The 26,621-nt window shown below is 46.5% G+C and overlaps 1 protein-coding gene across 4 annotated transcripts in view; it reads left to right on the top strand.

The window, feature by feature from the left end:
- The window catches only part of LOC110507480 (RNA-binding protein Nova-1), a 49,740-nt gene that overhangs the window by 8,949 nt on the left and 14,170 nt on the right, over window positions 1-26,621 (top strand). For all 4 annotated transcript variants that reach the window (XM_021587497.3, XM_036965363.2, XM_021587495.3 and 1 more), the window contains 2 exons: window positions 4,202-4,345; window positions 24,206-24,372. In XM_021587497.3, coding sequence (XP_021443172.1) covers window positions 4,202-4,345; window positions 24,206-24,372 — 311 coding nt within the window. The remainder of the gene's footprint in view (window positions 1-4,201; window positions 4,346-24,205; window positions 24,373-26,621) is intronic.

The raw sequence follows: 26,621 nt of genomic DNA, 5'->3' as shown, positions 1-26,621 counted from the left end.
GGAATATTAGGAGAGGAGGAGAGGACTCAGGCGATTGGTTGAGACACTGGGATACATTGTCACCTTAACCCTTAAACTACCAACATATTTTACATACGTGATTTACCATCTTGGGCCAGCTAAATTATTTTCAAAACATCATTAGACATGTAAATAATGTTATCAGATAATAAAAAATAAAATATAAACAGACTGTTATTTTAGCTACGGTTTTAGCTACGGTTAATTAGCATATTCTGTAAAACGAAAATAAGAAAGAAATCCCTTGTACACATCCACATTAACACTAAAAAGCTGATTTATCATAATTTGATTGTAATATCATTCAGTTATGTAAATATTAATTGTGTCATATTTGTGGTAAAAATGTCTGTTATTGAAAGGGGCAGTACACCAAAATTTGAAATATGCTACATTTTTGGGACAAAAAGGAATTCACTCATTGTTCCTGAGAGACATATGGCTTAGTTTGCTTTATTTACTTACCCCACAGCCAGCATTAGCATCACTGCTAGTGAAACAATGGGAGTGGTAGGGTCTATGTCAGGATGCTTAAAAAAAGCATACCCAAATCCTTAAAGTCACTTCAAAACAAATGTTATAGCAACCAAAATACCATAACAAGTTGCACATATAGAATATTGGAGCATATTAAAGGAATTCTGCTATTTATATAACATTTTCTGTAGAATAACTATTTTTCGGAGAGTACACACCAATACAAAAGTATATACAAATCAGCACCGCCAGGCTACACTTGGCAGGTAACCTGGCGGGTAGGAGCGTTGGGCCAGTAACCAAAAGGTTGCTGGATCGAATCCCCGAGCTGACAAGGTAAAAATATATCGTTCTGCCCCGGAGCAAGGCAGTTAATCCACTGTTCTTTGGGCCCCGAAGACGTGGATGTCGATTAAGGCAGCCCTCCGCACTGCTCTGATTCAGAGGGGCTGGTTTAAATGTGGAAGATGCATTCAGTTGTACAACTGACTAGGTATCCCCTTTCCCTATGTATACATTCAGAGGGGAAGCTAACTGGTTTCTGTGTTACAATTCTACCAAGCATTCATACCACTGACATACTTTTATGAGCTATTTTGACTGCGACTAAGCATGTATCTTAGGTCATTTTGATTTTGTACACTGTCATACCTAGTTATAACCAGTTATAACCAGTTATAAGCATAGGCAAGTACATAAGATGCTCGATATCCATATCTCAGGTCAAGATCACTCCAACAGGTCCCACTCCACCTAAATAAAACAACCACTTTGTCCATGACAGCCAACAGAGGCTTGATATAACACACCCCTTCTTACAGGTTTCTCTTGGGGTCAATCTTCTCCAGGTGAACCAGGGACTTGAGCTGCTCAGCTTAATATTATGTCTCTGGAGAAACCTGGATTCAAATCAATCGTTTTTTTGATTTTCCCGAGAACAGGGAACTCCAACCCTGTTCCTGGAGAGCTACCCTCCTGGAGGTTTTCATTCCAATCCCAGTTGTAACTAACCCGATTCATCTTATCGACTAGCTCGTTATTAGAATCAGGTGTGCTACATTTGTGTTGAAAAAACCTACAGGACGGTAACTCTCCAGGAACAGGGTTGGAGGGCCCTGCCCTAGAATAATGACTTTTCGGAGAATACACAGAGATTCAGAACATATCTGAGTTCTGTATTGCAGTTCTATCAAGTATTTAGACCATTGTCAGACTTGGTATAGCTATGGCAGATTTTTATATTCACAAAAATAAGGTGGTTTTGTACACGGTCATACGATACGTGGTACAGAAAAGTCTAATTTTAGGTGAGTACATGGGGAGCTATATCTTTGCAGGTGATCCGTCTATCTGATACAGGTCCCCCTAAACTCTCTGGTGGCATGGATGTAATTATGTCCCCAGAGAAACCTAGATTCAAATGAAGGTCCTATATATACCATTTCTGATGTGTATTTGGCTGGGGGTCAGAATGACCCCAAAGGACTTGAATGTAAAAAAGAAAATCCAAACAATTATTTCGATTTATTACAAAGTCATAAAAACAATGGAAGAATTGAATAAAACCACCTTAGGGCTATGATCAAAAGTATGCCTATGGGGTCAGAATGTCCCCAGTCGGTAGTTTGAGGGTTAAAGTCTCAGTCATGGAAGAGGCTATAGAACTTAAAGTCCCTGTCAGGGAAGAGGCAATGGACCTTAAAGTCCCTGTCAGGGAAGAGGCTATATACCTTAAAGTCCCTGTCAGGGAAGAGGTTATAGACCTTAAAGTCTCAGTCGAGGAAGAGGCTATATAACTTAAAGTCCCTGTCAGGGAAGAGGTTATAGACCTTAAAGTCTCTGTCAGGGAAGAGGCTATAGACCTTAAAGTCCCTGTCAGGGAAGAGGCTGTAGACCTTAAAGTCTCAGTCCGGCAAGAGGCTAAAGACCTTAAAGTTCCTGTCAGGGAAGAGGCTATAGACCTTAAAGTCCCTGTCAGGGAAGAGGCTATAGACCTTAAAGTTCCTGTCAGGGAAGAGGCTATAGACCTTAAAGTCCCTGTCAGGGAAGAGGCTGTAGACCTTAAAGTCCCTGTCAGGGAAGAGGCTGTAGACCTTAAAGTCCCTGTCAGGGAAGAGGCTGTAGACCTTAAAGTCCCTGTCAGGGAAGAGGCTGTAGACCTTAAAGTCCCTGTCAGGGAAGAGGCTGTAGACCTTAAAGTCCCTGTCAGGGAATAGGCTACAGCCGGTAGCTGGCTTAAGGCTTCCACATGCTTCAGTTCAGCTGGCGCCTAGGTATGCAAGTGTGCTCGACCGCTTGAAAAGACCTTTGCTTGAAAAACTAGAAAAAACTGTTTGTCTATCTTGAGATGCCATAGCCAGTAAAACACTTCCTCAAAATAGTCAGAATTCAAGAAATCTGTCATTCATTTGGATGTTTTTGCCAAGGAGATCTTAGTTGCACAATTTTACATCTAACTAGGATGTTTGGTGCAGTATTTCTCCAGTGAACAAATGTGCATGAAAACGAGTCGTCTATCGTTGAATGGCAACAAACACTTAAATGAAGAATCCCTACTGGTGACCAATCACCGACGAAGGGACGTAGACTTCGGCTTTTGAACTTCGGCTTGCCTCGAGAAAGAATGTTGTGTGAACGAACAGCAACAAAAAAAAACTGTCCCAAATGAACAAAAATGTCACAGAATGTTGTTATAATATATGTAGGAACTGTTCTGAAATGTTTTGGATGGGAAGCATGTGGACGCTTCAGGAGGCAGGTAGCTATCGCCCTACAAAACAAAGGTACTTTTGTTCCGGGGGGGGTTGTTTCCTGTATGCTGCTAAACCCCCATCTGCCCGCTTTGAAGCAATGCCTTCATGTCTTTGATGTTTCAGTTGTGTTCCTAAGCCTGTGTGCCTTCATGTTTTGTCCTACATCCAAGAAGGGTGGGCTGAGAGCGATGTCAAAGTTTTCTCTGTTAATGTATACAGTAGTTTCGAAACTGGCCAAAGTGTAAGGGACATTTATGGAAACCGGACTGTGTAGCAGTAGATGGTGTATATAAGGGAATATGGTTATGCAATGTGTGACTGTGTTTCCAAAAGCATTACATCTATCCAATTAGATTTAACAAATCCCATCCCTTTATTAATAACGGTCTGCCAAGATGATGACAAAGAGTAGGTTCTTCTGTGAAACGCTTCGCAGTGCTAGATGTGCCGCCAGAGATTCTGGGTTCGAGCCCAGGCTCTGTCGCAGCCGGCCGCGACCAGTAGGTCCATGGGGCGACGCACAGTTGGCCCAGCGTCGTCCGGGTTAGGGAAGGTTTGGCTGGCAGGGACTAGCGACTCCTGTGGCGGGCGACTCCTAGGTGTACGGTGTTTCCTCCAACACATTGGTGCTTCCGGGTTGGATGTGTGTTGTGTCAAGAAGCAGTGCGGTTGGGTTGTGTTTCGGGGGACGCATGGCTCTTGACACCGCCTCTCCCGAGTCCGTACGGGAGTTGTAGCAATGAGACAAGACTGTAACTACTACCAATTGGATACCACGGAAATTGGGGGGGAGGTTTACAGCTGTAAATGCATAGAAAGAGGATAGTTGTTGGGGGAGAAAGAGGGTGCAAAACAGAGATGGATGATAGTGGCTGTATGATTTTACTACAGGTAAATGGATCACCTGAGTGTAGTATATTCTTACTTCCTTTTCTGTTTCCTGCCTGCAGAGGAAGGTGAGTACTTCCTGAAGGTTCTGATCCCCAGCTATGCGGCCGGCTCCATCATCGGCAAGGGCGGACAGACAATCGTCCAGCTGCAGAAAGAGACCGGCGCCACCATCAAGCTGTCCAAATCCAAAGACTTCTACCCTGGTGAGTGCTCATTGACCAGTGCTATATTTCAATCAATGACGCTGTATTTTAGAGATCTTTCGATATACAGTAAATAAGCTTATTTCCGGAGTGTCCTATATGAATTTATTTTCTGACCTCTGCCTCTCAAAGAGGCTTCCCTTTTCCCAGACGTGTTGTGTCTGAAACCTGATTCCACTGGGTAACAGACTGTCGGGGCTCAGGTTTCATGCAGCCGTGGAGCGAACACAGAGTCAAGTTCACCACAGATACAGGATTAGGGTTAATTAAAGGTGAAATTGTATTTGCCTAAACTCTTAATTCCCTCATGACGTTACATTTTGCACAGCTAGACACATGAGATGCGCCTCAGCTAAGTGCCCAGGCTGTCAGTGAAGCAGCTTGTGTGCTCGATGAGAATTTGCTCTGAACATTATTGAAGTGATACATTGAAATTATGAGATGAACCAATCACTGTACATGTTATATCTCTATCGCACTCAATGGGATTCTTGTCTGGACATGTGAAATGGGAGAAGGTAGAATCATTTTCAGATGTTGGGCTCCTTGTTAGAAGAGCATTCTAATTCCCTGTACATCCTTCTACTGCTAGCCCTGTCAACAGAACAGGCCATCTCTATTGTATCTCCTCTCCCTGGGACTCAAGACCCCATACTCCAGCCAGCCAGAGCAGATGCAAGATGTGAGACCCCCACCACCCCCCAACACTCCTCCCTTATTGCAATTGGCAGTAACTAGCGATCTTATGTTGAGAACGGCCTCGTTGAGATAGAGAGTGAAAAGGACCACAGAAAGAGGGAGGAAGAGAGTGAAAGGGGGCTAAAGAAAGAGATGGCTGTAAGGGCCCCTTTCTGTCGTCTTGGAGGAGTGCGGGGAGGGGGGGGGGGGGTGGGAGGAGTGCGGGGTGTGTGTGTGTGTGTGGGGGCGGGGCGGGGGGGGGGGGGGGTCCTTCCTCTGCACTGAAGGAGGCATCTGTATGCAAATGAGCACCGGGCGGCTCTTCCTGGGTGACAAATCAAAAGGTCCACCTGCTGCGATGTCCCGTCTGGGAGGGGGGCACGGAGGGAGGCGCTGGGCGTAGTGGGTGCCGTGGGGAATGATGAAAAAAGTTGAATCAAGTCGGAAGCAAATGGCCGTGTAGCGCTTGAGACTCTGTCCCACCGCACAAGACGTGCTCCCTCAATTCACCCTGGGATAGTGCCTCACCAGCATTTCATTCCCAACCAATTAGTTGGCCACAGCAGTATTGGGCCGAGACAGGCAACATTCATTATTATTGGAGCCAAGATTTATTAGATACAGCCCCTTCCAAATATAGGCCGCTGCAATGTTTACTGGAAAGTAGAGGCCATATTTTACTGCGACCTTGCGTGGACACAGGGACGAGGCTATATAAAGGGGGTGTACAGGTTAGGACAGGTTATGTGCGGGGTACAGGTTAGTCAGGCTTTTCCCACTCATGCTGTATGTGATATTGACATTTGAGAAATGCTGGAAACTGATTAAGAAAGTCAATGTCAACATTTCTCATTTCATGCCTTCAGATAGGCTCCTGAGTGGCGCAGTGGTATAAGGCACTGCATCTCAGTGCATGAGGCTTCACTACAAACACCCTGGTTCGATTCCAGGCTGTATCACAGCTGGCCGTGATTGGAGTCCCATGGGGCGGCGCACAATTGGCTCAGCGTTGTCTGGGTTTGGCTGTCATTGTAAATAAGAATTTGTTAACTGACTTGCCTAGTTAAATACAGGTTCAATTAAAATTAAATAAAAAAAACAATTAAATGGCGAAGAGCACCAAGGTGCTATATTCTCGTTCACTTTCATATGTTAGCTGGAATACAAGAAGATAGCTAGGTGTTTTCCAGTCCAATTATCATCCAGGTGATGAGCTTACTTGTTCTGGGTCACCTCTCCATTCGTTGGAAGCTGTTAACTGTCTCCAGAGACCCTAAGTAGGTCAAGAGAATGGAGGTGGTGTCTCCTTCCCTCCCTCCTGCTGCAAATTTGGGAGATACATACATTACAGTAAAATGCTTATTGACACATGGTTCACAGCCTTTACATGTTTTTGACCTATGAACCCACCTACAAATCGTTTGTCGTTGTCCACCTATGACACCCATCCCTTAGGATGCCCTCCCGGTATGAAGTCACCACAGGGTCGTGTGACGATGGTGGAAGAATAAAGAACTCTCCCTTGAAGTGAGCGACAGTCCCCCCCCGTCCGTCCGTCTGTCTTGTTGTTTGTTCCTCAATGTTGACTCCCTCCACGTTTAGCGTATCCTGACCAACCACTCACTGATCTTTCCCTCCAGCTTCTCTGTCCCTCCCTATCGCTGGAGCGAGGCACCATATTGAAGCTTTGTCTTAATCCTCTGCCATGATTTCGGTTTTCAGTATTTAATACCTTGCCCAACCCCACAGCCCTTCCCACTGCCCCCCCCCCCCCCCCAGGCATTATCAACATTACTGATTTCGCCCTCCTAAGCCGCTTAGGCTCTAAGCTTTTTGACTGAGGGATGAAAACCCGCAATATTGCATATCCAACTCGTTTGGGTGAAATGAGTTTTGTGTTTGTTTTCATTTACGGTCTATTTTCTAGATGAATCATTATTACCGTCTGTGGTTTAATTCAGTTATTCCGTTAATTCAGTATGTAATCTAAATACAATTGTTGATGTTGATTCTGACTGAATGTCAGAAATATTGGGATAAATGCATAGTTTGATGTGCCATGCCGCTTAACGGAGAGCTTCACTATTGATATGAAGTTGTGTTTTCATTCTCTAGATTGCCCTCTCTCTTTTCACTTCTGGTCAGCCATTCCAGGCTGTAGTTTTATTCTAGGAAGTGATGCTGTTCAGGGGAGTAGTTAGATATGGGAAGGGGCATTTTAAGGCTAATGGTGGAAGGATACCACTATTTTGACTCTTTTTATGTTAAACTCCGTGAACTCACACCTAGAGACAAGCCAGTTTCATTGGGTTGAGATAGTTTTGCCTTGAACTGTCAATGATTTCTGTCATTGATTACCTTTAGAAAACATAGACAATTATCCCATATCCACCACTGCCAATATTATGCCATTGGCATACATGTACAGCTCACAAGAGGTTGGTGGCACCTTAATTGGGGAGGACGGGCTCGTGGTAACGGCTGGAGCGGAATAGGTGGAATGGTATCAAATACATAGTTTGATGCCATTCCATATGCGCCGTTCCAGCCACTATTATGAGCCGTTCTACTAGCTACTGGTGCAGCTTTAAAAGCAACCATTCTCATTTTAATAGCAATACACTCCATCTTCATTTTAATACAATATCATGAACTCCACAGCGCTTGGCTGATGCTGAGTCAATGCTACCTAGCTGTATTCAGTGCCTGTGTGCATGTCAGCCTAGTATGTGGAGGGTCTTTGTTGAGCAGCAGTAGTGACAGTGTCGCCAGTAGTAACAGCAGCAGTCGCAGTAGTCCCAGTGAGGGATCACAGGCTGGTGACTGGGTGCCCAGCGTCACCGTGGGGGCAGAGGGGGTCCCCTTAATCCCACTGGCTTTGTTTTGTTTTCCATCATGTGTGACGTCACCGTGAACGCCAACAAACGGCCCACTGGCTGAATAATTCCTTGGTGCCAGTCAGTGCCTGAGCGATCACTGCACGCTCTACCATGCCACCATGGGGCTGTCACGTCACAGGCAGGCAGCACACACAGGAGCACAGGGAGGATTAGAATGACGAGGACTAAACTACTACTTATCAGCCTCATCATCCACATTATCTTCACCGGGTTATTGTTTTGATTTGAATGTTTTTCTGGCATTATCAAGGTGGCCTTGCTTGACTGTATATGACAGCTATGTTTGTGATGTAGTCAGTTTGGCGAGATAGACTGCTGGACATTCTGTTCGCTTCCAGGTCCACTCCATCACCCAGTTGCCTTGTGTAACTAACCCAGAGGCTTCACTCACCTCTGCCACTGCCTGCATCAGGCCACATCAATCACCCTGCCCAGCCAGGAAAGGCATGGCTAATCAATCTAAGAGCCACATCCATAGCAGAGTGCAGGACATTGTAGCTACCTGCAGACGTATATACCCAGATGCATTCCTCTCCTCTTCCCTCCGATCCCATTTTGCATCTCTCTCTCTCACCTCACCTCACTCACTCACTCACTCACACTCTCTCTCTCTCTCTCTCTCTCTCACTCTCACTCTCACTCTCACTCTCTCTCTCTCTCTCTCTCTCTCTCTCTCTCACTCACTCTCACTCTCACTCTCACTCTCTCACCCTGCTGTCTTCAGTCTCTGAGGTGGTGTACCTTCGCCGGTTCCATGTGCTCCAGCTTTTTAATCAGATATAATAAAAGAGCTCACTGGGACCGGCCTCCATCAACATATCCCACAGATCAATTGTGCCGGGAGTGGGAGCATCCTGCCCGCCTGCATGGTGAAATATGATTGTCATCAACCCCCTACACTCTCACTATCAAACACCCCTCGATAATCCATTCCCTGCATAACCTCCATTGATCTAACAGGCCTAAGTCTGTGTTTACTTCTGGAAATTAGAACTGTGGCTAAGTGTGCAGGGAAAGGTTAAGGGAAGAGAGGCAGTAATCTTTTTCCACCCGCTGAGTTTTATCACACGGTTACTCATATCCCCCCCAGACTCCCCCTGCAGCACCACAGCCAGTCAGTCTGATAACTCACACCATAGAGTAAAAAAAATAGCAATGTTTTCTTAAAAATGCTTGAATAAAAACCAAACGGGTGCATTATCTCCAGCTGAAATTGTATGTCATGAAACATGGTTTAAAAAAAGTCCTGCAACAATATTCTCCCCAGTAAAAGAATGAAGGGGACAGTGAATCCAGTCATTATCTTACTTTCTTTTAAGAATCTTTGAACAGGTTCCTCTTCTGTGTCTAAATTGTGGAAATCTGACCCAGTGAATCTCACGCCACAGGGCACCTGCCAATCACAACATCATCAGACCTGGCAACCAATCAGAATACACCTCTGTGATTGCCGGCACAGCAGACAGGCCAGAGCTGTCCTGTGATTGGCTGTAGCCGGGCTGGCTGACAGAGAGGGAAGGGGGCTTTTGTTACAGGCTGATTATGTACGAAGGGAGTCGAAAATAGCCCACCTCAATCCTTCCTTTGTGCTGGCATGACAAAGCTCTGCCCCAGCTGTGCTGTCTCCTCTCTGGGACTATACAACAACTGCTACTGCCTGACCTAAAGAGGCCCAGACCTACATAGGACTAATCAATGCTAGAGCCTGTTTGTTAGAGGGGGTTGATGCAGGCATATTCATTTCTATGGTTGAAGGCATAAGTAAAGAGATTATGGCTATGGGTCTTTTGTTTCTGAGAGAGTAGCTGTATGGATGAATGAGGTTTCTGAGAGTGTAGCTGTGTGAATGGATGATGTTTCTGAGAGAGTAGCTGTATGAATGGATGAGGTTTCTAAGAGAGTAGCTGTATGGATGGATGAGGTTTCAGAGAGAGTAGCTGTGTGAATGGATGAGGTGAATGTGGAAGGAGAGAGTTGTGCCTCAATTAGAGGTGGGAATGTGTATGTGACAGATTGGGGGAGCAGAGAGAATGGGAGAGTGATTAAGGAAAGCAATATCCAGTGGTTTGAATGGTCAATGATGGCCCCAAACTGTCAGCGACAATAGAGAGTGGTGGGCCACTCTTAATGACAATAGAGTCTTTGCCATTGTGACCGCTCAGCCCCTCAAGGGTGGGGGAAGGGGGAAGCCATCTGCCTCAAGAGGTTCATGTCACACTGTGTGTGGTGTGTGTGTGCAGGCACTGGCCTATAGTTTGATCCGTTTTAGCATGTTATGCATTTGTTTGATTGCTAGCTTGACCACATGTTTGGGTGTGTTGTATAAGTTTGATAGCTACAGTAATTCTACCAGTGGAGGCTGGTGGGAGGAGCAATAGGAGGATGGGCTCATTGTAATGGCTGGAATGGAATAAATGGAGCGGTATGAAACAGATCAAAACGTATGAAAACCACATTTGACTCCGTTCCATTGACTCCATTCCAGCCATAACAAAGAGCCTGGCCTCCTATAGCTCCTCCCACCAGCCTCCACTGAAATATGCTGTCTAAGGAGATACGAACCCAGGCTTTCTAGCTCATTGTACTATCCTAGCAGTTAATGAAATAATGCAACTCACTCTCCATGTCTTGTCAATGCCATGAGTATGATTTGGTATAATCACAATATATCTTGTTGTTGTGTACCACCCTGCTGAAGCCAGCAGAATATAGTTGATGGCTATCAAACTGCCTGACTCTCTCTTCACGTCTTGTCATCAGCTGCATATTTCCTGCGAGCTCATCACAAAAATGCGTGGTCTTTATTTAGGTTTGCTTGGCTAAGCAACAAGGCCAGCCTCTTCAGACAAAAAGAGGGGTGAAAAAAACGTTACTGTGGAACACGCCATGAGTGACAGTGTAGGAGACAACAGACGTTCTGGCTTCAACAACAGAGTCGAGTTAGAGAAAAGAGTTGACGTGTTCTCTCCTGAAACATGTTGTCACAAAGCTCAGCCCCACCCACTGAGACGTCTAAATCACCACCACAATTGACTTGTTTTGTCATCTGAATTGAGCTGCATTGTGGGATGTTAGAGAGCTGAGAGAGAGAGACTTCCTGTGTTCGCATCACAGGAGGTTGGTGGCACCTTCATTCGGGACGACGGGCTCGTGGTAATGGCTGCAGCAGAATCTGTGGAATGGTATCAAATACATCGAACACATGGTTTCCAGGTGTTTGATGCCATTCCATTTGCTCCTTTCCAGCCATTATTATGAGCCGTCCTCCCCTCAGCAGCCTCCACTGGTGCACATGCATGCTTGTGTGTGTATACGTGTGTACGGTGTTCTCGAGGTACAAAGCCTCCCAAAACAAAGCAGGGTTTTGTGGGACTGCACTGCACACCCTGTTGCCTTGGTGATCGGAATCAAAGTGACAGCTCCCCAAGCAACGGCGCCCTCTCCCCTCCCTTCCTCCCTCCCCCCTCCTCTCCTCTCCTCTCCTCGCCTCAGCAGGTGTAGCAGGAAGATGTCTGTCACTTCGGGCCTTGTGTCTCTGCTAGAGGAGAGGAGAGTGACGTGGGACTGCGGCTGCGCAGCTCATCAGCGGCTCTCCATGTTCGACTCAGATCGAGGGGGCCACAGATTCAGGGAACCAATGGGTAGCGAACAGCGCTGCAGTCGTTTCTGTGCGCCCTCGGAAAGGATGGGAAGCAAAAACACAGCAATGTCAGATTGACCTTTTGCTTGTATGGATGTTCTACCTCGATAAGAGAACTGGATTTGTTTTGTTTTGTTTTGGATTCGATAACATTGTGGTTTTGATCGTTTACGTTGGTTGGGTCTATCGTGGTTGTTACTTTCAAGTATTAAGTCATAGAGCAAATATAGTGAGCTTTAAATCATGATTATGGTCGCTGGCTTTATGCTACTGTTCTAGCACAGATATTCAAAGGGAGAACGTGTGAAAAATAAAAGATCTTTATATGCAAATCGAGCCATCTGTGCTCCAACTGGATTGCCTGGTTTCTCTGCCGCGCAGACACCCAATAGCAGGGTTGGGGCCCTGAGTACGCTCGCCTGTGATTGCACACTCACCACAATGACACTTAGCATTTATGGTTGCCGTGGAGATGTCCCTCGTTGCTGAACGAGGTTAGAAGCAAAGGTCTAAATCTCCTAATGTCCTTGCCGTGGGTGGAGACTCTGTCTGAGGGAAAGAGAGTGTATGTCTTAAAGGAGCGTGCTGCACTTTTACTGCCTGATGGAGACCTGCTTTGTGTGTAGTTTGCATTCCCTTTAAAAATGGAAGGTGAGCGCTGACAAAGAGGTTCATTGAAAAAGAGAGCCGCCCCGGTAGTGGATTTCCCCCCCATCTTTACAGACCCAGTCTCTTACATGGGGACAAAGCTCCCCCCCCTGTGCCCCCTCCCACTCACCCCCGGTAACCCCCATCTCCCCCCTAAAAAAAAAAGACCAGGTTCCACAGCTGCCTCTAGCTCCGCCCCCTGTCCCTCCATTATCTGTAATCCCCAGTGAAAAGCTCCCCCCTTCACACCCCAAGTCTGCCCCGCCCCAACCCCCTATATCCTCGCCCCCTTCTCTGTGGTTCATTTCCCCAAAGCCATTAGCTGGAACGGCCCCTTCAACACACAATCTGCACTCTCACTTTAATTGCGGCAGATCGGGGCGCGCTAATTAACTGTGACCTGGCAGAGGGGTCTCATTAGGGGGCAACAGGGCAGGGGAGCAGGGCTGTGGGTGTGTTGGCTGGGGTCAGTACAGTTGGTGTCCAGCCACGTCATGAGACATCCGGACCCATTGTCACATGGCTGCTGGAGCCCTGACAGGACTTGTGATGAGATCTTGATGGGTTTCATAACCCTTGACCTGAGTCTGATGATGCGTGGCGTCTACATTCTGGGGTCTTGTTCTTCTCTTGCATGACACACTCTAGATGATCATTTGAGACCGTTTTTATTTATCAACTCGCTAACCAAAAATACAGTATATGGTGATTTACGATGTATTTTTTAATTACAGAGATATATGGAAACAGTAAATCAACCTAATGTTTGCCCAGCATGAATTGGTGAGGCTGTTTATAAAACAAATCATTTTGGGGCAGTTGAAATCATAGCCATCCAACGCCATAGGGTTTTGATGAATGATAATGACATCAGTGTTAAATTGGGATGCTTTAATGTCAGTGCGTTTTTCATGTCACTCCTAGAGCAGCGGCCTCAGCTCCACTACATTAGTAAAGACGGGTGAAACCTTGGTCCCGTTAGTCACTAAAGACATTGCTAATTGTTGTTTTGCTGATAGCTAATTGCTATTTTTTCACCCTGCTGTTGGAACCACACAAACACCCCCCAAAAAGACTGAAAGAGGACACTGCTCCCATAAATCAGACGAGAGAGAGAGTAAAAATATCTGTAGAAAGAGGAGGAGAGAGAAGAGGAATGGATGGAGTAGGAATGGTGTCCCGTGCATTTTGTTAGTTGAGTCAGACCCTCTCCTCTGCATAATTATAGTCCTGCTGATTATGTCTCTAGTCTAAACACAGAGAGGCCTATGAGAGGCAGCCCAGGCCAGGGTCGCCCATGGGCCGCACGTGCGATCCCAGCCTTCAGCCCCCCTCTCTTCCTGGCAGGTGCGAGAGGAGAAGGCTGCTTTTCAGAGGCTTCTTCTGGAGCCGCGCGCTATACCGCATTACACCTCTAACCGGGATGCGAGGGGACAGGGGATCGTCAGTCCGCCTGCCAACAGGCAACGAGAGAAAAATGGGGGGAATGGGGTGGGGGGGGTGGGGGGCAGCATTTTAACCCTGACAAACCCCCACGCTTCCTGGGAAAAGCCAAATGACTCTCCTTGACCCATACACTCAAACCTTTGGCGTTCTCATGCTGAACCACATTTGAAAGGAAACGTCTGATCCACCGATTCAGCTGTAGAGTCTTTACTAGTGTCGTCTCAGAGACTGGGTCTCCACTTGAGCAATCTTTCGCTGTTTTCTAAAACAGCCGTCCTGTACCAGGAGGTGGTTTAGCTATTTCACAACATATTGACTGACACGTAGCTGTCTACTTGACACTCCAGTGAGTGTTAGATTCTGTTTGTTTAGGAGAGAGCGAGAGCACATTCATATAGGTGAGTTTGCCTTTCATAGTGCTTACACAGTGTAGAACAGCACTTGTGATAAAGGATGTGTCGACATGGGCAAGCATATGGGTTTCATGTGGTTTTTCCGTGGGATTGCGCGATTCAAATCAAATTGTGTTTGTCACATGTGCCAAATACAACAGGTGTAGTAGACCTTACCGTGAAATGCTCACTTACAGGCCCTTAACCAACAATGCAGTTCAAATAGCAGCCCATGTAGGGCTGAGTGCAGACTGCAGAGCCTCTGTTATTTGGCTGAGGCCCGTTCACAGGCTCCATTGCCTCATTGCAGTTTGCAGCTGTATAAAATGGGGAACAGATTTTATATGATGTAAAACGGCAAGCATCCCCTGTCTCCATGGAAAAGGTCATTTGTTGAGTAAACGCTGTTGGTGCAGATGAATAAGAGTTTAGAAGGAACAACACTACTCACAACACGTGCCCATGGAAACAATGAAAAGAGCTCTGTTTTGAATCTGCGGCTCCCACTGGACTCCATCATCATGGCTGGAGAAGGTGTGGTGGAGAAGGAGAGGCGGAGAAGAAGACGTGGAGAAGAGGTGGTGGAGAAGAAGAGGTGGGGGGGGGGGGGGCAGGATTAGAGCGGTCTATAAAGTTGTGAAAACGGTTGTAAAGCTGAGTGACCGGCCCAATAAACCCTGCAGCTCGTCAGGGGAGCCACACGACCGGGTGGAGGATAGAGGGAGGAGGGTGGCAACGGAGGGTGAGTCACTGTGGGTAGGAAGGGAGGCAGCTGACACACGGATAGTAGACAGTCAGAGGGGCAAAGGGTAGGGTGGGGTGGTTGATGCCAGCGGACACAATCTGGCCACCCTCCAGACCAGACCAGACCAGGGGGATGTTTTGACAACTTTGATGGACGCGGGGCGAGCGGGGACAGGTGTGCGGTACCCAACACTGCCAAGGGGAGATGTTCTTAATGGGGATGACACAAAAGAGTTGAGGACAGGGAGCATTTGGGGTGGGAGGGTAGGGTTAGAGGCTTAGAGCCCTAATCGACTGCCTTCAGCTGCCTCCACCCCATCCCCAGAGTGAAGGCTTCACCAGGCCCTCGTCTCTTTCCATCGACAGGAACCACCATGGTCTGGTTGACCCTGGAGCCCGGGCCCACTGCAGAGAAGGTCACAGCCAGCCTTAATGCTCCTTAAAGCCCCGGGCCACTGCTGCCAGTCTAAACTCAGACCTCCATTCCTGTCCTCCTCACACACACACACACACACACACACACACACACACACACACACACACACACACACACACACACAGGGCGCTAGAGGGATAGCTCGGGTGGGAGTCAAATAGTCAATTCAACATAATGGAATCCAAGTAGAAAAGCAGGCGGGCGCACAATTGGCCCAGCGTCGTCCGGGTTTGGCTGGTGTAGGCCGTCATTGTAAATAAGAATTTGTTGCCTCGTTAAATAAAGGTTAAATAAAAAATAAATAAAAACCTAGCTGTGGTGCGATGTTGAGGAGAGGGGGGGTGATGTTCAAAGAGGGAGGACTGGGGGGGTGATGTTCAGAGAGGGAGGGATGGGGGGTGATGTTCAGAGAGGGAGGGCTGGGGGGGTGATGTTAAGAGAGGGAGGGCTGGGGGGTTGATGTTCAGAGAGGGAGGGCTGGGGGGGTGATGTTCAGAGAGGGAGGCCTGGGGGGTTGATGTTCAGAGAGGGAGGGCTGGGGGGTTTGATGTTCAGAGAGGGAGGGCTGGGGGGTTGATGTTCAGAGAGGAAGGGCTGGGGGGTTGATGTTCAGAGAGGGAGGGCTGGGGGGTTGATGTTCAGAGAGGGTGGGCTGGAGTGGTGATGTTCAGTGAGGGAGGGCTGGGGGGTTGATGTTCAGTGAGGGAGGGCTGGAGTGGTGATGTTCAGTGAGGGAGGGCAGCCAAGAGCCTCTCTTCTCTCCCCCCTAGCCTCATTCCTTCATCCCTCCCTCCCTCCCTGCCTCCCTCCTACCCTCTCGCTCTCCTCCATCCCCCACTAACCAAGAGTAGCTGCCTCATTATTCATTGTGTGTGTGTGTGTGTGTGTGCGAAGGGGAGCGTGGGTGTATCATAATTAGGCCGTCTGTGCAGTACGGCCCGGCCCAGGGGTTGATGAGACAGGGTTTCAGAGTGCTCCAGCCCCCCCCCCCCCCCCTCCTCCTCTGATCTCATCTCCTCCCTCCATCTGAGCCCAATGCGGATGGCAATCAGTCACCGTTAGACTGATCTGGGCTGACCAAGAATTCACACGAGGTCCAGTTACCACACAAGCCCTGAGACCACAAATGAGCTGCTGAAATGTGTATATGTAACTGTGTTTCTGTGTGTGTTTCAAATGTGCACGGTTTAGCTGGAAGAGAGCATCTATTCTAGGTATATGTGTGTCAGTGTGTGATTATTTTCTTGGTCTGTGTGCCTGGTATGTGTGCATTAAGCAGAGTGAATGTTTGGTGATTATAGCTGTATATATAGGCCTCTGTGAGTATGTTTTTAGACGTGTGAGTTTTCTGTGCGTGTGTGCGTGTGCGTGTGTGTGTGCGTGCGTGTGCGTGCGTGCGTGCGTGTGTGTGTGTGCTCTTGTCCTTTGTGTATTGTGGGTCAGATGTTTTAGGATGTTAGTAGTATCAGCCACTTGAAATCATCTTCATAGTAAACACGTTGCTCCTCGCTAACGCAGCCTGGTTCACAGCCAAACAAGGCTGGTTTGACACATCTCCCTACCCTGGCTCTGTGGCCATGTTAACATGCAGTTAGACCCGTTTGAAATTTAATTGGAAGAAAGTGTGACAACTGTCCATGGAAATTGCAACTTCCAAGAGTCCTTACAGCAACCTGGCAGAATGTGTTTTTCTCTGGGTAACACAACTCCTTTCCCACCACTGTCTCTCTATCGCTCTCTCTCTCTCTCCCCTATCTTCTCTCTCGCTCTCTCGCTCTCTTTTTAACTCTCTTTCCTTCTCTCTCTTTCTAAACCCCCCCCTTCTCCCCCCTCTCTCCCTCTCCTGTGCACTGTCTACTAGCTGGAAGGTCTCAGAGAGGTGTGAAAGAGGGCCTTAGGGGGGTGAGGGACAGAGTGTGAGAGAAGATGAAGTGCAGACCAGCGGAGAGAGCAGACATGGCATCTTTTCAGCTGTTTGCACGGCATGGGCCCCATAACCATGACAACGCCATTCTTGCTGGCTGAAGTCGAACTGAGTAAAAGTGGGGGTGGCTGAGTGGACAGGGGGGGAGAAGGCCCAGGACTCACTCAAAAGAGTGACATCACCTTAGAGGAATTTACTGTTTCTTCCAAGTGCTTTTGTTATTCTTTTGAGATTTTCGTATTCTTCCTCTGGTGTACTCAATCATTGCAAAGCTGAGGAGAAGGAGGTTGTGAATTATGTTTGCTGATTTGCTGCTACAGGTACTTATTCCTCTAGAAATCTGCAGGCCAGTTGTCCACACCAACACTCCGTTTTCATATGGTTTCCTAAATGACCTAAATGCGTTCCTTGGCTGTACTCCGGCACAACCTGGCCCTCAGACTCAGTGGCTGCAGAGCGTCTCTCTCTCTCTCTCTCTCTCTCTCTCTCTCTCTCTCTCTCTCTCTCTCTCTCTCTCTCTCTCTCTGACCACTCATCTCATCCACATTCAAAAGACATGAAGTGATTTTGGACGGCAACCATTTGCCAAGTTTCCTTGACCCCCACCCCCTCCTCCCTTACTGTTCATGATTGCATAAGCACATGCAACGTCCACATCCAGTGTAGTCGCCTCACATGCAACCTCTCCTTTTTAAATAATAGCACATTACGTCACCCAACAGGCAACAGCTGCCCCGTAATATTTTCGGGGGGCCTGCCGGTTGCCTGGGTGACTAGGAGGAATAGTCATGGGTCTGGACTGAACCAACCCCCTCCTTCTCTCCAGCAAAACACACATAAACAAATTGCATCCCTGGAGACCCCTGTCTCCCAGCACCTCTCTCTCCTGCTTTGTGTGTAGGGCTAGACAATGAGCCCCCGACACTCAGGGGACCCATCTGTTTCAAAAGTGCAATCAAGTGAGCCGCGATGGGTGGACAGGAAAATACGAGTCACAGAGGAAGGGTGAAGCCTGTTTTTATATTCTCCCTCTCTCTCAGTCGTCCTCGTTGACTCTTTCTCACACACTCTTTTTCTCTCGCTCGCCCTCTCTCTCTCTCTCTCTCTCTCTCTCTCGCTCTCTTCCCCTCTCTCTTCCCCTCTCTCTCCCTATCTCTTCCCCTCGCTCCCTCCCTCTCTCTCTCTCTTCCTCTCTTTATCTCTTCCTCTCTCTCTCTCTCTGATGGTCATCAAGCCAGGAAACATCTGTAACCCCTTCCACGGGTGAGAGTTCATGTTCCAAAACCTAGTCAGAACAGGCAGGCAGGCAGAGTCTTCTGCTACAGTGTCCCCCTGTCTGCTGAGACAGATAGCTCTGCCTACTTTGTCCCTGGAGCTGGGCCGGGTCATTAAGCCATTTCTATGGGTTCAGTACCCTGTCAATCAATGAATCAATCAATCTCTCTCTGCTAGGCTGGTATCAGCTTGTGGTCAGCACTTTCTAAATGACAGTGAGTTCTTCCCTTGGAGACATGGGTTTTTGATCTATTCAACCTTTGTGGTGTGACTCAGTGTTAACCTGTAATCTAAAAATAGTTTAACACCATAATTTGACCATAAGGATACTGGAGAGTATGTATTCTGTTTACCCATGAGAACAACACACTTCGAGTGTCTGAGAGCTTTCTTTTAATCTGGATTTGTTTTCGTTCTGCATTTACACAGGCAGGAGAATTCTGATATTTTTTTACACAGGCAGGAGAATTCTGATATTTTTTTACACAGGCAGGAGAATTCTGATATTTTTTTACACAGGCAAGGGGATTCTGATATTTTTTTACACGGGCAGCCTAGAACAAACACAGCATATGTGACATGGCTGAGTGATTCTGCCTCATCACATTTCCTCTATTTTGTGACATTAAACCCATTGAAACAAAATGGATGAAAGTCTCCCCTATAATAGGCCGATAATCCTTCTATTAGATCAAAGGTACACAGTTTACCGGGTTTAACCAGGGCCTATGGAGCTCCCTTTAATGAGCTTACATTAAACCTATCCACCATATCTCAAAGTTTAAGATTGGTATGTATCAGGCTTTTTCCCTCTCTTAAGGTTATCCCAGTGTGAATCCAGCCATGATAGAATACTGGATTGTTTTCAAGAAGTCTCAGAATTGGAATAAGGGATTCAACTGGGATGATTTCAGGGAAAGCGGTAGAATTAAATACATCATCAAGTGCTTCCTGGTGATCCAGAGATGGGCTCTGCCATTGGACGCCCACCAGAATTAGCCAGGAGAAGTGTGTATGTAAGAGCTGTGTAAGAGGACATTTAGGCGGAGGGTTGCCCCCTCTGCTGCTGCTACATGTGAGGTTTGTCATGCTCTCAGGGGCAGGGGAGCAGGGGAGGCCAGGGCACACATCATCTCTCAGCAGCTCCCCTCTGCTCCCCTCTCTGTCCGTTCGTGCAGGGAATGAATGAGTCACACAATTAATGATTCCATAAAAACAACTGCTCTTGAAATGGCCCATTGCTCTCAGCATGGCAGTTGTTGCTGGAGCTGAATTCTCCCAGCCAGGCCATCCATCTACTACATGAAGTGCTTCTCAATGACTTGTGTCAGGCCAAAGGCGCCAAAACGAGGTTCATCTGACCAAATTTGAAGAAAATATTTGACCTGTTCCCTATAATGCCCATCAACAGTTCAGTTGTATTCGTATTTTCATTCATTTCAGGTTCAGATGATTGCAGAAGGAAATCCTTCACCCGTAGAAATTGTAAATAAGAAAGTACTAAATACTTTTAAGCAGTCTTGTGTGCTTTTTGATTGGGAGGAAACCAGGGGTTTCCCTGCCATAGTAACTGTAACTATAGCAGTAACCAGGTAGAGGTTAGTCAGACCAACAGGAGTAGTAGGGATGGGACTGCCAACTGAGCATGCTCTGTGAGCACTGTGGGAGATGTCAACATAGCAGAGAAAAGCTTTGTCAGACAGTGACACTTCTCCTGCAGGGTTACCCCATGTAACCTCACCCCCTCCCATGCACACACACACACACGCACGAACACACACACACACGCACGCACGCACGCACACACACACACACACACACACACACACACACACACACACGCACACACATTTCCCCTTTAGCTACATTACAATAGTCATCACTTTCCTAGGCCTTCATTTAACGAGTAGGGTTCAACTGTGCTGCTGAATATCAAACCTTAAGCAGAGAGTATATCTATAGAAATTACCTATACAATTGAAAATACAGGAAAACAGTTGCAAAAAAGGGTACATAGGGTTGATAGGATCTGATAGGATGGCCTTTGCTGCCCTCCCCTCCCCACCCCTCTTACCCACATCAACATGCCAAGACAATGGCCATCTCTGCCCTAATAATCCACTGGCTGATTGGTCGGGCCCAGATTACCCATGGGACACCAGCTGTCAGGAACTCACAGAGGCTCTTTACGCAAACCGACAGTCTGAGATTCCTCAATTGCTCTGTATTAATAGCTCGCCACAACTGGTACTGCGTAGGGCCAAACTCAACCCCATTGGCCCAAGAAAACAATGGAGGGAAAGGAGGAAGCAGGACGCTGCAACTGGTCGGAGGCGATAAGGACAAATGTCAGTCCAGCCCTAACAGAAGAGAGAGGGAGGGAAACAGGGAGAGGGAGAGGGGGAGAAAAAGAGGGAGAGAGAGGGAGAGGGCTCGGTTTGGGACTGGCCTAGTTTCTGCCACGGTATGAGGGCATTTAGTCGGGTTGCTTTCCTTTCATGGTCTAAACACACATGTTCTGAGAGAACGGTGATAATATATTTACATAGAGAGAAGTTGTGTTGGTCTTGGATGCATGGCGCCAATGCAACTGATAAAGGCAGTAGAGGAAGATAATTAACCAAGGTCTGTAGCAAGGCTGATAGAATCTGGACCTAAAAATGAAGTGCTTACTGTATAGTACTGGTAATGCAGAGGTCGACATTGTAAATAAACCCTTTTATTGTCCAATTCCCCTCCTGAGGGACACTCCAATGTCAGACCAGTCAATGACTCGTGTTACTATTGAATTAGTTGCAATATGAAGTCTTTCAGTAGACTCCCTGTCCAACACTAGTCATTATGTCCTGTAGGCCATTCTCTGAACAACAAGACACTCCATAGCCGTGTGACTGTTGTTTCAGCTGCGTTCACAACTTCATCCTGTCATGGGATCGCAGCACAGTGTAACACTGAACAGATGTGGCCATGTGGACGTTTTAAACATGTTTTTCTCCCTGCTAATCATGGTTGTAGACATGCAATAGTGAAGCCAAATGGTTGATAATGAATGTAGCAGATGGGTTGCTAGTACAGTGCCTTGCAAAAGTATTCATCCCCCTTGCAAAAATCCCAGTGGCTAGATGTGCCAAGCTTATAGAGACATACCCCAAGAGACTTGCAGCTGTAATTGCTGCAAAAGGTGTCTCTACAAAGTATTGACTTTGGGGGGGGTGAATAGTTATGCACGCTCAAGTTTTCAGTTTTTTTAATATTAGTTCTTGTTTGTTTCCCAATAAAACATATTTATCATTTTTAAAGTGGTAAGCATGTTGTGTAAATCAAATGATACAACCCCCCCCCCCCCCCAAAAAAAAAAATCCATTTTAATTCCAGGTTGTAGGGCAACAAAATAGGAAAAATGCCAAGGGGGTGAATAGTTTCACCAGCCACTGTGTGTATATATATACAGTGGGGAGAACAAGTATTTGATACACTGCCGATTTTGCAGGTTTTCCTACTTACAAAGCATGTCTGTAATTGCCTGTAATTTTTTATCATAGGTACACTTCAACTGTGAGAGACGGAATCTAAAACAAAAATCCAGAAAATCACATTGTATGATTTTTAAGTAATTATTTAGCATTTTATTGCATGACATAAGTATTTGATACATCAGAAAAGCAGAACTTAATAATTGGTACAGAAACCTTTGTTTGCAATTACAGAGATCATACGTTTCCTGTAGTTCTTGACCAGGTTTGCACACACTGCAGCAGGGATACAGACCTTCTTCAGATCCTTCAGGTTTCGGGGCTGTCGCTGGGCAATACGGACTTTCAGCTCCCTCCAAAGATTTTGTATTGGGTTTAGGTCTGGAGACTGGCTAGGCCACTGCAGGACCTTGAGATGCTTCTTACGGAGCCACTCCTTAGTTGCCCTGGCTGTGTGTTTTGGGTCGTTGTCATGCTGGAAGACCCAGCCACGAACCATCTTCAATGCTCTTACTGAGGGAAGGAGGTTGTTGGCCAAGATCTCGCGATACATGGGCCCATCCATCCTCCCCTCAATACGGTGCAGTCGTCCTGTCCCATTTGCAGAAAAGCATCCCCAAATAATGATGTTTCCACCTCCATGCTTCACGGTTGGGATGGTGTTCTTGGGGTTGTACTCATCCTTCTTCTTCCTCCAAACACGGCGAGTGGAGTTTAGACAAAAAAGCTCTCTTTTTCTCTCATCAGACAACATGATCTTCTCCCATTCCTCATCTGGATCATCCAGATGGTCATTGGCTAACTTTAAACGGGCCTGGACATGCGCTGGATTGAGCAGGGGGACCTTGCGTGCGCTGGTCCCAGCTCTCTTCAGGTCATTGACCAGGTCCTGCCGTGTAGTTCTGGGCTGATCCCTCACCTTCCTCATGATCATTGATGCCCCACGAGGTGAGATCTTGCATGGAGCCCCAGACCGAGGGTGATTGACCATCCTCTTAAACTTCTTCCATTTTCTAATAATTGCGCCAACAGTTGTTGCTTTCTCACCAAGCTGCTTGCCAATTGTCCTGTAGCCCATCCCAGCCTTGTGCAGGTCTACAATTGTATCCCTGATGTCCTTACACAGCTCTCTGGTCTTGGCCATTGTGGAGAGGTTGCAGTCTGTTTGATTGAATGTGTGGACAGGTGTCTTTTATACAGGTAACGAGTTCAAACAGGTGCAGTTAATACAGGTAATGAGTGGAGAACAGGAGGGCTTCTTAAAGAAAACTAACAGGTCTGTGGGAGCCGGAATTCTTACTGGTTGGTAGATTCCGTCTCTCACAGTTGAAGTGTACCTATGATAAAAATTACAGACCTCTACATGCTTTGTAAGTAGGAAAACCTGCAAAATCGGCAGTGTATCAAATACTTGTTCTCCCCACTGTATATATATATATATATATATATGTATATATACTGTAGAAATATAGGACTAGTGCATAGAGCATGACATAGATCCTTAATCTGCTGTATTACTGTAAGCGCACTTTGACCTTGGGTGATGTTAATTACTCAGTAGTATTCATGCTGCCTAACAGGCTTCATTTAGGTATATCATCACTGTGTACATTTCAAATGACCTGACACACCGTAGTATAATAGTCATGGACTTCATTTAGGCATGCCTCTAGTCAATTGAGTATTTTCATCCTAGCCTGGTCCCAGATCTGTTTGTGACGTATACACAACTCCTGTATGATACTTTTGGTATGACAATGACAATAGGAGTTGGCAAAACAGTACAAAACAGATCTGTAACCAGGCTGTATTCATCCTTCTGACCCTGTATGACTTTACTGGTGGCATTTGACCAGGCGTTACTGATGTTACTTTCACAGATGGGAGATGTGAAGTCAGGAAACTGAAATAGAAAAAAAAATGAAATTGGGTCATTGCATAAGACTGTATTTAGAAATTACAGGGTTGTATTTTACGACGTGGCAAATATTATCACACAATTCCTATGTTGGCCGCCATCTTGGGAAAGACCAGAAGTGAAACTTTTGAAATTTGGGAAAAGAGGGAATCACTGGACATTAAAGAAATACACATTCTGTTTTTTTTTTATATGTTTGATTAGGCCTACACATACTCATAAAATGACATTTTCTGAAGATGCTTGATGGGTAATGAGAGTACATTACCAGTAATTAATATTGCATATGTTCTATATGTATTTGTCAACAACCAAAGCTCCTTATAGGAGCCAAAATCTTTAAGTTAGTAAGTCATGTTCTGTATGTGTTTCCGTCTGTTCTCCAGGCACGACAGAGCGGGTGTGTCTGATCCAGGGGACAGTGGAGGCTCTGAATGGAGTCCATAACTTCATCGCTGAGAAGGTGCGGGAGATGCCGCAGAGCACCCAGAAATCAGAACCGGTCAGCGTACTGCAGCCACAGACCACCGTCAACCCTGACCGCATAAAACAGGTGAAGCCCATTACCATGATCCCAAACCCTGCCTTTTTTCTCTCAAGACCGTCTGGTGTTGAGACCGAGACTACATTCTCTCCCTGGACTAAATGAGAGTTCAACCTGAGAGTGTATAGTGAATGTAAAAGGGATTGTCCCATGTGTTTTTGTAACCTATTTTATGCCAACTGAGGCAATGAAAGTGCCTGTGTGCGTGTGCACGTGCACGTCTGGTTGTAGGTGTGTGTTGGGTAGGTAGGTATGAGCGTGACTTAGCAAACTGACAATCCTGGACTGAACCATTATGGAGGAGAGTAGCTGAGCCAAAATGTTGACCCCTGAGCTAGTCAGCCCAAAATGGATGATTCTAATCCCAGTCATTAGTTTCTATATAGCCTCACTCCATTGTCTGTGTGTTGGCAGCTACCATCTCACAACAAGGAGTGGAAGTCATTATTATTTGTCTTTCGAAGAAGGCCCAATCTAATAAATCATTGCAGTGTGAGTTTGTGGCCAAGCTCTGATTTTGTGTCTGCACGAGGCTCGATGCAGGGAGGGAGTGTTCCCGGCTTCCATGTTAACAGACAGAAAGAGACATCCTCCGGCTGTGATATAATCCACTCAGACAGGACACGGAGGCTGGGGTGTGGGGTTTCTTGCTCTTCCAGATAGGCCCCCTTAAAGCCACACATGTGACATTAACCACGGGTCGCTAGCCTCACTACCCTCAACCTGTCACCGGCTATCACACAGGCCAGGGTCTGGAAGGAAGCTCCCCCAGCACCGCAGAGGAAGTGTGGCTCATAAGTGTCGTCCAGCTAAAACACATAGATGAGGTGTTAGAAGTGGCAAAGGCCATCCTCCAAAATCCACATCAGGGCTGAGACTTTCAGCTCATTTGTGCTGCGACATTTTATCCAGATGATTTGCTCTTTCCATCACCCTCTCCAGCTTCCACTTCCTCGAAAATCAACCGTAGTGGAACCATCGAATGAAAATTACAAGAAGAATTGTCACTGTATTTTTTTCATATAGAACTCTGTTGTTTGGCCTTTCAGAGTCCACCAGTTCATACCAACACAGAACAGGCTCAATTAGGCAAGCCAATGATTCCCCCTCCCAATCTCTTTAAATGATTATCACTTCTGGCCACTTGATGATTGCACTCCATTGATCGTTCGGGGAGGACCTGCATTGTTTTCATCTGCAACATTGACCCTGCTCATCTATTTATCGTCCCGTTAATTCAATTACCCTTTAGGACAAAGAGCACATGTTGGGTATTAATAATTCAGAACTTGAGTTCTTCTCTGGTATCTGTGCTGTGTTTTCGGCCATGCTCATCCCTCATGGCGTTGTCCCTTCTGTGCTTACTGAGCAGACTCAGTGACGGGAGGCCATAACCTAAATTCGTGGAAAACAACACGGCCTGCTCCCTCTCCTGCCGCGCGGCCAGCCTGATTATTAATGTGTGTAATTGTAGGAGTTATCAGACGAGTTACACACCTCTCTGCTGGGCAAAGAATAGTCCACTGGGGAAAAAGCTACTGCAGAGTGGACACTTTGCAGTTCTGATATAGTCAGGAATTATGCATAATATACACTTACACACACATTATACAGGCACGCATGCATGCACGCACGCACACACACACACTCTCACACACACACATACTGTTTCCTAGGAACACACGCACATACAGTACATATCGAAACTGATGCACGCGGATACACAAACCAGTATTTAAAGGAAAGATGCACTCATTTTGAATGTTGTAAGTTCTTTTGTGCATCTCCTTTGCACAACTCGTCACACCAGCTGTATTTCTGTGCATCAGTTTCAATTAGCTCAGATGCACATGAAAACATGAAATGACCCCGGGAATTGATAGAACATCACTCAGAGATACACTAAAACAAAATAACATTCCAAAATGGGTGAATCGTTCCGTTAAGCTTTTGAGTGAACTTGGAGTGAACTTGGATCAATCCAACGATGGATTGATGGCAGGGCTGGAAAAAGAACAGCTCCTATGGCATCAGATAAAGGGCAGTTATTTTAGACATAAATAATTCCCGTGCCTCTCTTTTACTATTAATAATAATGCGTTTGAGAGTGGTGTATGGAAGGATTCTGTGTTTGAATTACAGACAGACAGGGTAGCCTGTCGATTGCTGGACTATTAGTAATGTAAGCTCTTCTTCAAACTCCCAATAGTCTGGTTTCATTTGATGAATGGACTTCCATACTCAACCCAAAGGCCCAA

Source organism: Oncorhynchus mykiss, chromosome 27 (assembly GCF_057628025.1).
Source record: "Oncorhynchus mykiss isolate SJ-2025 chromosome 27, ASM5762802v1, whole genome shotgun sequence".
Classification (NCBI taxonomy): Eukaryota; Metazoa; Chordata; class Actinopteri; order Salmoniformes; family Salmonidae; genus Oncorhynchus; species Oncorhynchus mykiss.
This window is presented reverse-complemented; position numbering and strand designations above follow the sequence as displayed.